At 40.7% G+C, this 13,220-nt stretch overlaps 1 protein-coding gene across 4 annotated transcripts in view; it reads left to right on the forward strand.

Moving 5' to 3' along the window:
• Window positions 1–13,220, forward strand: part of ACSL1 (acyl-CoA synthetase long chain family member 1) — a 75,786-nt gene that overhangs the window by 47,596 nt on the left and 14,970 nt on the right. For 3 of the 4 annotated variants that reach the window (XM_082375257.1, XM_082375260.1, XM_082375258.1), the window contains 9 exons: window positions 1,530–1,631; window positions 3,152–3,251; window positions 3,464–3,642; window positions 6,601–6,633; window positions 6,797–6,848; window positions 7,367–7,440; window positions 8,832–8,909; window positions 10,694–10,828; window positions 12,694–12,828. In XM_082375257.1, coding sequence (XP_082231383.1) covers window positions 1,530–1,631; window positions 3,152–3,251; window positions 3,464–3,642; window positions 6,601–6,633; window positions 6,797–6,848; window positions 7,367–7,440; window positions 8,832–8,909; window positions 10,694–10,828; window positions 12,694–12,828 — 888 coding nt within the window. The remainder of the gene's footprint in view (window positions 1–1,529; window positions 1,632–3,151; window positions 3,252–3,463; window positions 3,643–6,600; window positions 6,634–6,796; window positions 6,849–7,366; window positions 7,441–8,831; window positions 8,910–10,693; window positions 10,829–12,693; window positions 12,829–13,220) is intronic. The other variant, XM_082375259.1, reaches the window with a different exon arrangement.

Raw genomic sequence — 13,220 nt, forward strand, 5'->3', positions numbered from 1 at the left:
TGGTCCGCAATCAGAGCTTAAGGCAGGCACGTGCATTACAAAAAAAGAGAAAGCCCAGCCCTTGGCGTTTACACTACAGTTACCTATAGTGATCTGTTCCTCTATTGCTTCTGTTATATATTGGCTGGAGGAGAGAAAACAGGTCCATTGCAGGTGGGATGTTTGAAGGCAGATTGAAAATCACTGGGGTTTCAGAAGGTGTTTTGCACATTTCAGACAGAGGCTGGTGAAGATAAAAAAGTAGACTTAAGCTAACTTTGAATTTGTATATTTAAATCACTTTTTCCCCCTAGCCCAGTGATTCTTAGCTTTGGGGGCTAGGAACCCCTGTAAGGTTTTTTGAAGAAAAGTCTGGACCCTCTTTCTAGAGATACAAGTGCGTGCGTAGAATCCCAGTGAGCTCTGAAAACCATCTAGGTACTCGCAGGTTCCCAGCGCTTACACACAAGCGGGAGTTGTGAAACATTCCATGGGGTACGGAAGTAATAAGCATGTTAATGTCATTCTTGCTGTCGCCTGGCCATTGGTGTGGGGGGAGGGGCACTACGTGCCAGAACCTACAGGCTTCTGGGGCAGGAGTAGGTGTGGTTCTATTTTCTGTGGATTTAAAGTGCTCTTGAGAATTTACCAACTGAGAATAAAGAAAAGAGTTCCAAATTAAGATTTAAAAAAAATTTTTTTAGTTCATTTGGGGTAGGAACGAGGAGAGGATGAGGGATGGGGGCAGGGGTATAGCCCTGCCTAATTTTTGTGAATCTACCTATTTTTACATAGTTGTAATTAATAGTATGCGTTTTTGTATTCATTTATCTTACTTAAAATTGTTACAAATACTCTGTTTGAAATGGTTTTCATAACTGTGGTATTTACTAGCTGTAGAACATTTTCTTAGAGATTTACCATCATTTACTTAACCATCCAGCCATTGGTCTTTTTTCCCCTAGACTTTTGTGACTTTAGATAATTTTGAAATACGTATCTTTGTACCTAAAGTTTTTTCAGACCTCTGGTTAGGATTGGGTTATTTCCAAAGAATAAATTCTCAAGAATAGAATTGTGGAGCCTAATGATAAGAGCTTGTTCTTATTTTTTTTTTTTTTAAAGATCTCCCCCAAACTTGTTGTTTGTGTGTTTACATCAAAGGACAAGTTTTGGCTGCTTGGACACAAAATTCTGTGTCCCTGGATTGCTTTTATAATTTTATAAAACTGAAGTATAAAAGTATCGAAACTAAACAAGTATAGGAACTCTGACATGTATCACCTGTGACCTGCAGCTGCTGGGGTGAAGTTCATTTGCTCTGCAGAAGGAAATGTCATCAATCATCAGTTTTCTTACAGTGGGTTCTGGTGATTCAAACCTTGAACTTTACAAAAACGTGTAACTAAAGGAATACCTGTTTGCCCCTGTTCTTCCCCCACCCAGGCAGTGCTGCTTCTTGGCTAAGATATTAGGCTTGGCCATCACAGGAAGCTGTGTTCCCTGAGCTGGGCCTGATGCTCTTCCTGATTTTTTCTCCCCCGTTTTAGGTCGCAGAAATGTCAGAGTGTGTGGGCTCGGCGCTGCTCCACAAGGGCTTCAAGGCGGCCCCAGACCAGTTCATCGGCATCTTTTCTCAGAACAGACCTGAGGTATTAACCATTAGGCGCTGACCGTACATGGTTTGGAGAGGTCTCAGATGGAAGAACCAGTTAGGGTTCGCACCTACCTCTGCTTCAGACCAGACTCTTCGGTCTGATTACCTCTGAGAACATGACGTTGTGTTATGCCTTAGAGAGTTACATGTATGAAAACCCAAACCAGGCCCTTCTTAGCCTGTAGGTAGAAAAAAAAAATCACTTTTAAAGAAAATTACGGTTTTTTTTTTTTTTTTTAAATCAGGTCCCCAAACAAAAACTAGTGAAGAAAGTCTTAGAGCAAATAACTAACAAAGAAGTCTTCCCGCTTTAAGGGCTTCCTCTGTGATTAGAAAAATGGCATTAATAAATGACAGAGAAACTTGGATACATTTTTGTCAGTAGCAAACTCTCATCTTTTCTCTCGAAAAGGTCTGGGCTCTCTCTGCCCAGGTTATCAAGTTTAAAATCCCAGGGGCCATGGGGAAGGGGCCTCATTGGGAGCTGGCCTTAATTTGGACAAGCAGACTGTTGTTTAGCCATCCGGGCCCATGCGTGGTGCTTCTGTAAACCACTGTATTAAATTACATTTAAATGAGAAGCCCCCTGGAGCTATTGCCTGTAGTGTGAGTAAACAAATAGTGGCATAGCTGGTGCAGAAAAATTCAAGCACTGGGCTTGAAGAAATTGAATTGATTCTTAGACCTACTTGGGTCCAAAAGGCATGTTGGTTCAATCCCTGTGCTACTATTTTATAAATTAGAGTGGTTTCTCAGCGGTTTTTTAAAAATAAATTTATTTATTTATTATTTTTGGCTGCGTTGGGTCTTCGTTGCTGTGCGCGGGCTTTCTCTAGTTGCAGCGACCAGGGGCTACTCTTCGTTGCAGTGCACGAGCTTCTCATTGCCGTGGCTTCTCTTGTTGCGGAGCACAGGCTCTAGGCACGTGGGCTTCAGTAGTTGCAGCACACGGGCTCAGTAGTTGTGGCACGCAGGCTCTAGAGCGCAGGCTCAGTAGTTGTGGCGCACGGGCTTAGTTGCTCCGCGGCATGTGGGATCTTAGTTCCCCGACCAGAGATCGAACCTGCGACCCCTGCATTGGAAGGCAGATTCTTACCCACTGGACCACCCTCCCTGCTTTGATCTCACAGTCCCCGCTCCCAGAGTCCCCTTACCTTTCTCTCCACCTGTCCAAATCATGCTGCTCTCGCAAAGGGCAAGCTCTGTTACCTCCCCCACCAAGGAGGCCCACTGCCGGCTGTCTTGCCTCTGAGCCCATCACTCTCATGCTGTTCATTCTCTTTTCACATATTTGCCTCAAATTTTCAGGCAAATTGTAATTTCCTCTTTAGAAGTGGGCAAGTGTTTTGCTCTCATTAGGAATCCCTTTGGTGCCCGGCACATAGTAGTAGATACACAGATGTTAGTTTTGCTACATCTGGTGTTTCCACGTTGAATCTCTATAGAGTATTGTTTTCCCTGGAGTGGTTCCACAATATCTCATTTTCTCACCCTGATCTTTACTTTTTTCTTTAGTGGGTGATCATTGAACAGGGATGCTTTGCTTATTCGATGGTGATCGTTCCCCTCTACGATACCCTCGGAACAGAAGCAATCACCTACATCATCAACAAAGGTACGTTTGCGGCCTTTGGGGGCACGTTGGCATAGTTATTGGTTAAATACAGAGACTACATTTGCTGATACATGATATGATAGGGATTTTTCCATTTAAATGTACATGTACCCTCCTATTCAAAAAATGTAGTACTTAACCTGGTGTCAGATGTTACAGTCAAGCTTTTAATATCCCAGAGCTGGTTCCTCACTGTGTCTCTTCACTTCCAGCTGAACTCTCTCTGGTTTTTGTGGACAAGCCAGGGAAGGCCAACCTCTTATTAGAAGGTATAGAAAATAAATTAACACCATCCCTTAAAACTATCGTTCTCATGGACTCCTATGGCAGTAATCTGTCGGAACGAGGCAAGAAGTGCGGGGTGGAGATCATCAGCATGAAGGCGATGGAGGTGAGTCACCCTGCCCTGCCCCCTCGCTGCAGGGTTTCCCTGAGGTCATTTTGGCTCAAATGTGGCATCCAGTGCGACCACAAAGTCCCAACTCTGGCTGGTCCTGTAAAAGATGGAGAGCAGAAATCTGCGTCTCATTACTGGAAAGAAGAATTCTACCCGCATGCCCAGTGTTAATCCATCACATTTTACAGAAAGTGTTCCCATCAGGCGCGTTGCAGTGCTCACGTGCTCATTCTAGAGCACTGACGAGCCACGCCAATAAATGCTGGGAATGGGAATTTCAGATTCAGGCAGAGATTTAAGTTTGTATGTCCTCTTTAGGCTTTAACACCTTTTACTTACTGATTTATCTCTAAAACGGAGCCAGACATAGAAATCTGCCTCATTATTCTTTTCCCCAGGTTGCTTTCATAGGGTCCTGGTGAATTTCTAGCATAGAGGCTTGATTTGGTTTATTTTCGTATTATATTTAAGATTCACATTAATCACAACTTTAAAGGTAACCATTCTAGGGAAATGAGTGTGGTCCATATTTAAATTGATTGTTTGACATCGGATCGTATAAGAAGCTAGTCTCCCCAGTTGTTTTTGGATTAAACTTCAATCCAAAACAGTGGGCAAGACTAGGCCCTTGTTATTATGTGCACGTCACGGGAAGCAATAGGTTCAATAGAATAAGTCATTCTCTTTCTGAAAATGTTATAAATATTTTCCTGGAACTGTTATAAATAGGGTTTTGAATTTTATTGACAGTTCTCCTTCTATCAAGAATTTGAGCTACGAGGAAGGATCTATAAAACCTTTCCTGGGGAACTTAGTCGTCACAGAGAATCTGTCATTTGTTCTGTCAGAGCTTCTGCCTCTCTCTCACTCACACACACACACACACACACACACACACACACACACACACACGACAGCATACAACAGGAGTCCGTAAGAGCTAATGGGTGTGCTGAATTGCTAAATTGGGTTTTTAACTAGCTTTTCACCGAGCATTTCCCTATTTTTGTATTTTTTACTTGTAACCCCATTTCATAATAATATCTTTTCCCCCATTTTTCCTCTTCCTGCTGCCCCCACCACACACAGAGACATACACAAACTTTTTTTTGTCTTTTTTGACTGCTCTGTATGATAAAGAAGTAATTTTAAGATTATAATTTAGATAAGTAAGTGACCAAAGATTATAATATGAAGTTTATATGAAAATATTTATAAAAGACATTGTTTTACACTTACCTGTATAATATGATTCATATTTGGTTTTTAAAATTTTTATAAGCAAAAGATTAAATTTTTAAGCAATGAATTTAAAACTTTTTGGTTGATCATGTGATCTAATTTTTATTAATGTATATTTTTATAGCATCAAAAATAGAAACATTGGTATTTTTGCATTTTTTCCAATATTTTGTTATGAAAATTTTCAAATATGCAAACAAGTTGAAAGAATTGTACAGTAGACCACTATATTCCACCAAGAGTCTACAATTACCATTTTAATATATCTGCTTTATCACAGATTAATCATTCTATCTCTTTATTCACTGATTTGTCTTTTTTTATGCATTTTCAGTAGGGTACAAATTTTATCACCCCCAAATACTTCATTAAGTAGAATTCAGTTTTCCTTCTGTTTATGGTTCTTTTTTATTTTGGCATTTGGAACCTAAAGATGACAACTTTAATCTTTATAATAGCTGTATTTTATCCTAAATAATGACATAAGTCAGGCTTCAGGCTATGAAACTTTCTTGGCAAATAATGGACTAATTTGGATAATTTTTTTCTAATAAATTAAAAGTCTAATTGCATATAACTTGCTTTATTTTACTTAACATCAATTTTTGAAGAATTAGAGATCTTAAGAAGTTAATGTAAAAATTTTTTAAAAATGAGTGGAAATTTGGATCTGACAAAGATTATTTTAGGAAAAAGATTGGTGGAATTATCGTTACTTTAACTCTTAGTTGACTTCTATTTGGATGTCAGTGTTCCTATTTTTAATCAGTGGTCTGTTATATATAAGTGTGATTAGGATTAAAAACTGTTTAAAACTGTATGCTGGGTAGAAACTCACTGAGCCCTGAGCCCACCCATCTAATTTCCATTTAATTCTAGGCATGCTCATTCCATATGCTCACTCAAGCTGTTCAATTTTAATAGGAAAAGAATATAAATAGTTCATTAAAAAAAATTAATAGATATTAAAGTGGTCATGGAGACACCTTCATGAAATAACAACATCAGAATTAGCCCTTGGTAGTAACTGGGAGTCCGCCTTTGGGAAATGCCGTACCTCAGAAATGAATCTGTCGTTCTTAACCTTCATAGCCCTTCGAGAGTGGTCTTAGAGCGTCTGTCGTGGCCTGTTTTGTAATCAGAGGTGCCCAGATCCTTCCTCTGCCCCACGTGGGGAGTACAGATAGTTGAGCCTCTCCAGAATGGCCACCAGTTAAATCCGGCAGAGACTGATTTTCTCTCTCCAGATTGAAGATGTCAGTTTTGCAGAATTGGGTGCTCACGTATCTGTGCTGAGCTCTGGTTTTGGAAGGGTACAGAGCAGCTGTGGTTCTCTGATTACGGTGAAGAGCCGGGCTTTGTTAAAGGCTGTGATAGGAAGGGGAGTGGAAACCAGAAGAACGTGTAAAAGACTTTGATTCCTGTCTTTTGAATAAATCCTATTTCAAAGGCCAGTCCTAATGCCATCGGTGTAGTTTTATATAAGAGAGAAAACAACCAGAAAATGGCTTCTTAGAACAATGGGTAAGTATTTGGGTTCAGGTTAACTAAAATTGCTGTAGTTTATTTAATTTGAAATCTGTGCTGTCTTTGAGTCAGCTGTGAGTGAATCCCACAGAAAAGTCAGCTTGAACTGACTTGATGTGACTTTTGTTCTTTACATTTAGAAAATGTTTCCATTTAAGATTTTTTTTCTCTCTTCTCTTTAAGGACCTGGGAAGAGCCAACAAACGGAAGCCCAAGGTGAGTGCACCATGTGCGACCCTGCCCCAGCCTCTGTGTAGCTTCCGTGTCTAGTCAGCTCAGAGCCTAGTAGAAATCTTGAGTGATATCTTATGACTTAAAGTTTTCTATTCTATTCTGATTTATACTGGCTTTTTTTTTTTTTTTTTTTAACGTGCTATAGCCTCCAGCGCCTGAAGATATTGCAATAATTTGCTTCACAAGTGGCACTACAGGTCAGTTTTGAAAAGGAATTGTTTCTGAGTGGTACCTGGAAGTGTATATTCCCTGCCTTTTCTTGTGGATGATTTATTCGAGCTATAGATGGCCTAGAAGCAGAAGAGACCGAAGTGTTCAAGCCTGTCTTACGGTAGCTCTATAAGACGTTCCCAGAATCTGAGCATGTCCTCAAACATTTATGAAAGGTCACAGTAGGATCACCCATCTTCCTGGGACAAACTGTATCCATGGTTTCCAGAAATAAAATTCCTGGATTTTCTTTTCTTAACTGCTACACACACCCTCTAAAACTTGCCCATATTAGTAAAGATGGTTTAAGATAATAAGTTTCATTTTAAAGGACTGCAGATTGCTCAGGAATTTAATGTGACTAACTTTAGTCTTTCATGGGTGTACCTCACACTACAGGCATCAGAGGCTTTAATGATATGGGGTTTCTGGGCTTCTGTCATGTCCGTCATTCTTGGATGGAGTTTCTGTCCTCTAACTTTGTTTTGTTCCTGTGTGTTCACAGGCAACCCCAAAGGAGCACTGATCACCCATCGAAATGTAGTGAGCGATTGTTCAGCGTTTATAAAAATGACAGAGGTAAACTTCGGGGATATTGTCATCTTTCTTCATATCCATTGGTTGGCATCAGGCCTCAAGAATGAAGGTGGTAAAAGCCCCACTATTATGTTAGGCATGGACTGTATTTGAAACACTGTCTGAAATATAGATAAGGTCTGAGCTTTCGTACATTCACCTTCTCCCAAATAGTTTTCACTGTGGACCTAATCCCCAACTCCTGCTGTGACCGTTAAGCTGAATTGACAGATTGAATTTATTACGTCTTTTATGTAGTAAAACTTTATTTGGATACTGCTCTATAAATGTTTCCAGGAAAGGACAGAGAACTGACTCTCTTGTTTTTATCTCCTATTTTAGTATGGAAAAGAATAATTTCTTTAAGTTGACAAAGAAATGTTAAATGCTGCTGAAGGTTTTTTGGATTATTATTGTTTTTATTATTTATTATGCTTGATTTGATTTGGCTTCCACTTTATAAGAAGGATTAAAGCCTCGAACTTTAGTTATTTCCTATAATCTTAAAGTTTGCTTTGTAAGTATCTTAGTCTGTGTGGGCTGCCGCAACAAAATAACACAGACTGGATAGCTTAAACAACAGACTTGTATTTTTCTCGCAGTTTTGGAGGGTAGAAGTCCGTGATCGAGGTGCCAGCAGGTTTGGTTCTGGTGAAGGCTCCCTTCTTGGCTTGTAGACCGCAGGCTCCTCACCACGCCTCCCCCGACCTCTCCTCTGTTTGCATATGGAGAACAACAGAGAGGTTTCTGGTGTTTCTTTCTGTTCTTACAAGGACACCAGCCTTATTGGATCAGGGCCCCACCCTCATGACCTCATTTAACCTTAATGACCTTCCCTGTCTCCAAATACAGTCACTTTGGCGGCTAGGGCTTTAACATATGACTTTGAGGGGGGTGGTCACATTTCAATCTGTAACACCAAAGGTCTATTTCAAACTTGCCTTTTAAAAAAGTACTTATTGAATAATATAATGTATGCCTTTCCCTCATATCCTTTGCACGCTTTTACATAATTTGCTTTTGCAAATTACATGTCTCTGGGAGGGCTCCATACGGTCTCCTTTTTTGTGGTAGGAGCCTGTGCTTAATGGTTTTGGGGAATGGGCACCTTTGGCGACTGCAGAAGCTCGATCTCACGTTCACTTATACTTACACTTTCTTAATCCTTTTGGTATATACTTTCTAAACAGAGTTCAACATTTAGTACCTTACCAAGTGAAATTTTAATTTCCTTATTGACCTTCAAAGAAAACTTAAAATTCATGAATCATTGAAGTAAATGTTTACAGTTAATGTTAATATTAAGATTAATAATTTGTAAGTTATAATAATAAAATGGAAAATTCCTGGAAATTCTAATGCTTTTCTGCCTGCCTGGTGTCTTTGCTTTCCAGGGTGCATTCATTGCTTCCTCAGATGATACTTTGATCTCTTTCTTGCCTCTCGCCCACATGTTTGAGAAAGTTGTAGAGGTAGGCACTGAGTTTTATTTTGTTTGTGCACATGTGTTTGGCTGTGTTCTGCTAAGTTGTTGTGTCTTACAGAAAGCACTTGTCTTGAATGCCAGTGACACAGACATTTCATTTTTACCATTGCACACATGCATGAGTGGTTCACGCAGATAAGTTTGAATGTGCAGACTGTCCTCTATGTAGAGAGTTCTTTGCTCAGCCCTACTTTAGAAATTGAGCTAATTATTTAAGAGTATAATTATTTTTCTGGGTCCAGATACTTGAACTTTAATACTCATTTTAAAATTGGAAGCTCAGACTTTTGAAGGACACGAATATGGACATGAATTCAGAAAGGTGAGCTGTGAATGTAGAATTTTTATGAATACCATCCCACAAAGGCTGGTGAGGCTTCAGTTCTGTAAGAAGTCTGTTTTTTTTTTTTTTTGGCCACACCATGCGGCTTGTGGGATCTTATGGGATCTTAGTACCCCGACCAGGGATCGAACCCGTGCTCTCTGCAGTGGAAGGTGTGGAGTCCTAACCACTGGACCTCCAGGGAAGTCCCAGAAGTCTCTATTTTTGACTGTGCTTGTTTATAAGGCACAAGTTGACTTCAGATTCATTTTTTCAGCAATATTCCAAGTGCCTTTGGCAAAGCGGGATGATATTCAGCTGACCTCTGCCTGAGCTCCTCATACACGACTGTGTGACTAATTTGAAAACTGACCAAGAACCATCTTTTTTCCTTCTTGGACAGTTTTGGATTGTATGCTTATAGGAGAAACAGTGAGCACTGCTCACTCATTTTAATGAATGTTCACGGAGCACCAGCTGTGTTGCAGGTACTGGGCAGGTATTGGAGAGAGAGGGGTGGCTGATAAAGTCCCGGCCCTTTGACTAGCTGCCGCCCTGTAGGATTCACTTCCCCCAAAGGATCAAGGATCTTCCATCTGATACTTGTGTCTCCTGCACGCCTCAGGAGACCTTGTGAGTTTACAGAGTGATTGCAGACATGTTGACAGTGGACCGTAGGTGCCTAACTAGTTTTCAAAGTGTGCCCAGGAGGCAGGCCACACTGAACAGAAGCCTCCAAGCTGTATTTTTAAACAATGAACCTTTCTAGTTGTTTCTGCTTTCAAGCCTGAGACCGTTTGTACTTCCGTTGCATCATCTCTTGAATCTCTCTTTCTTTTTAAAATTTAAAACAGGCAGACTCTTTGTCAAGTGCCTGTGGCTTGCCAGTGCAGCTTTCATCAGACAGGAAAAAATTCAGGCACTAGGTTATAGCCGAATGCAAACCGCTGTGGTACAGATGGCCTAGTGCCTCAGCCGCAGCGTATTCTGACTACTCAGAATTTTTTAGTTAGATTCAAATAGAAGAAATGAGACTTTAAAAAGCTAAGGCAAGTAGCTAAGTTTTTTTGATGAGAATAAGTTAGACCTAAAGTTTCTGGAAGGCTAAAAATATTTGGATTATCGAATACCATGTCATTCATTCAGCAGATATTTATTATTGAAGCTAAAATAGCAGAACCTCTCTGATCATCCCTGAAAACCACATTCCCTGGTTTCTTACTCTAGTCCCTTTATCTTCAGGATAGTCAAGAGCCGTGCCACATTCCCATGTTGTACAAGGACCCCAGAACACAAGAACGTTGCTTTAAAAGCTCCCTACGTGTAGGAACTTTATGATTTCTGGAAGCTGGTCTGAAACGCTAAACCCGGAGCCTTGTGTGTCTGTGTGTGTTGTGTAACCCCTGCTGCAATGATGACATGTTGGCTATTTCTCTGCGCCTCTCTAGTGTATGATGCTGTGTCACGGAGCTAAGATAGGATTTTTCCAAGGAGATACCAGGCTCCTTACGGATGATCTCAAGACCCTTCAACCCACCATCTTCCCTGTGGTCCCCAGACTGCTGAACCGGATGTTTGACCGAGTAAGTGCCAAGCGAAGAGCTGGGGCAGAGCTCCGGACCTTGAATCCAAGACCGTGTGTGACCACGGCCGCTGCCCTTACTCTCTCGAGGGGCTGCAGTTTACCCCTCTGCTAATAAACCTGAGTGCGTTGACCTCCGAGAGCTGTGAGTGAGGGTTATAAGAGAAAGGCCTGTGGACGCACCTTATAAACTGGAAGGCACAATACAGGTGTGAGGTGGAGGTTGTTTTATTTTCACGATAAACTCTTTGAGCCTCTGTTTTCTCATCTTTACAGTGGGCTGTTACCTCCTCCATCTCATAAAGATGCTAATTACATCACAGGAAAATAATAACTATGAAATGGCTTTATAAATTGTAAAGCTCCACTGCATGGAAAATATTACCTACTTAGCCACCCTGAGAGACGTGACTCTCAAACCAAGCCAGGGACCGAGAGGAGGTGTGAGCCTTTGGAGCACGGACCCCACAGCTGGGGCAGGACCCCGTGTGGTGTGAGCAGTGTCCAGAATGAGTGTGGACTGGGCAGTTCTAATACTCTTTATTTTGAGACATGGCTTTCATCATCTATGAGAACCTTCTCATTTTTTTTTTTTTAATTTATTTATTTTTGGCTGCGTTGGGTCTTCGTTGCTGCGCGCAGGCTTTCTCTAGTTGCGACGAGCGGGGGCTACTCTTCGTTGCAGTGCGCGGGCTTCTCTTGTTGTGGAGCATGGGCTCTAGGCACGCGGGCTTCAGTAGCTGTGGCGTGCAGGCTCAGTAGTTGTGGCACGCGAGCTCTAGAGCGCAGGCTCAGTAGTTGTGGCGCACGGGCTTAGTTGCTCTGCGGCATGTGGAATCTTCCGGACCAGGGATCGAACCTGTGTCCCCTGCATTGTCAGGCAGATTCTTAACCACTGCGCCACCAGGGAAGTGCCAACCTTCTCATTTTTTTAATGGTTGTTTTTTAAAAAACTGTAAAACAGCTTTATTGAGATATAATTCACATTACATGCAATTCACCCATTAAGTGTACAATCAATTGTACAATTGTACAATTGATTGTACATTAATTGTACAATTCAAAGGTTTTTAGTACATTCACAGAGTTCTGCAACCATCATTACAGTCCATTTTAGAACATTTTTATCACCTCAGAAAGAATGTGGTATCATCCTCCACCCTGCTACTTCCCTCCACCCCCCAAAAAACTCATCTACTTTCTGAATCTATAGATTTCCCTATTCTGGATTTTCATGTGAATGGAATCATGCAATACTCTTTTTTTTTTTTTTTTTTTTTTTTAAACATCTTTATTGAAGTATAATTGCCTTACAATGGTGTGTTAGCTTCTGCTTTATAACAAAGTTAATCAGTTATACATATACAATATGTTCCCATATCTCTATGCAATACTCTTTTGTTGCTGGCTTCTTTTGCTTAGTATGCTTTCAGGGTCCATCCATGTCATAGCATGCATCCGTACTTCATTCCTTTTAATGGCCAAATAATATTCCACCGCATGGATACAGCACGTTTTATTTATCCATCCATCCATTGATGGGCATTTGGGTTGTTTCCGCTTTTTGGCTATTATGAATAATGCTGCTGTGAACATTCACGGGCAAGAGGCTGTGTGGACATGTGTTTTCATTCTCTCGGGTATGTGCCTAGGAGCGGAATTGCTAATCATATGGTAGGTAACTCTGTGTTTAACTGAGGAACCGCTGGTCTGTTTTCTAAAGCAGCTGCACCATTTTACATGCCCACCAGCAGTGTATGAGGGTTCCAATTTCTCTACCTTTTCACCAACACTTGTTATTATCTGACTTCTTATTATCTCGCCATCCTACTTATTGTGAAACCTTCTTGCTTCTTGACTTATTAGATTTTTGCTCAGGCAAACACCACGCTGAAGCGATGGCTGTTGGACTTTGCCTCCAAGAGGAAAGAAGCCGAGCTTCGCAGTGGCATCATTAGAAACAACAGCCTGTGGGATAAGTTGATCTTCCACAAAATACAGGTAGCACATTGACTCACAACGGTTATTTGTCATGTAAACTCATTTGCATTTCAGACTTTCTGTGAGGGCTCTTTTTTTTTTTTCAATTGAAGTATAGTTGATGTACAATATTATATAAGTTATAGGTGTACAATATAGCAATTCACAATTTTTAAAGATTATACTCCATTTATAGTTATTATAAAATATTGGCTATATTCCCCATGTTGTGCAATATATCCTTGCAGCTTATTTTATACCTAATAGTTTGTACCTCTTAACCCCCTACCCCTATATTGTGTGAGGGCTGTTTTTAAAAGAGAAGGTGAGAGAGAGAGAATTTCTGGCACATTTCTAAAAACTAAGGACAAAGCCATTAGCAAAACCTCAGTGTCCAAGATAAATCTGAACAG

This window comes from Balaenoptera borealis (genome assembly GCF_965194805.1).
Source record: "Balaenoptera borealis genome assembly, chromosome: 21".
Classification (NCBI taxonomy): Eukaryota; Metazoa; Chordata; class Mammalia; order Artiodactyla; family Balaenopteridae; genus Balaenoptera; species Balaenoptera borealis.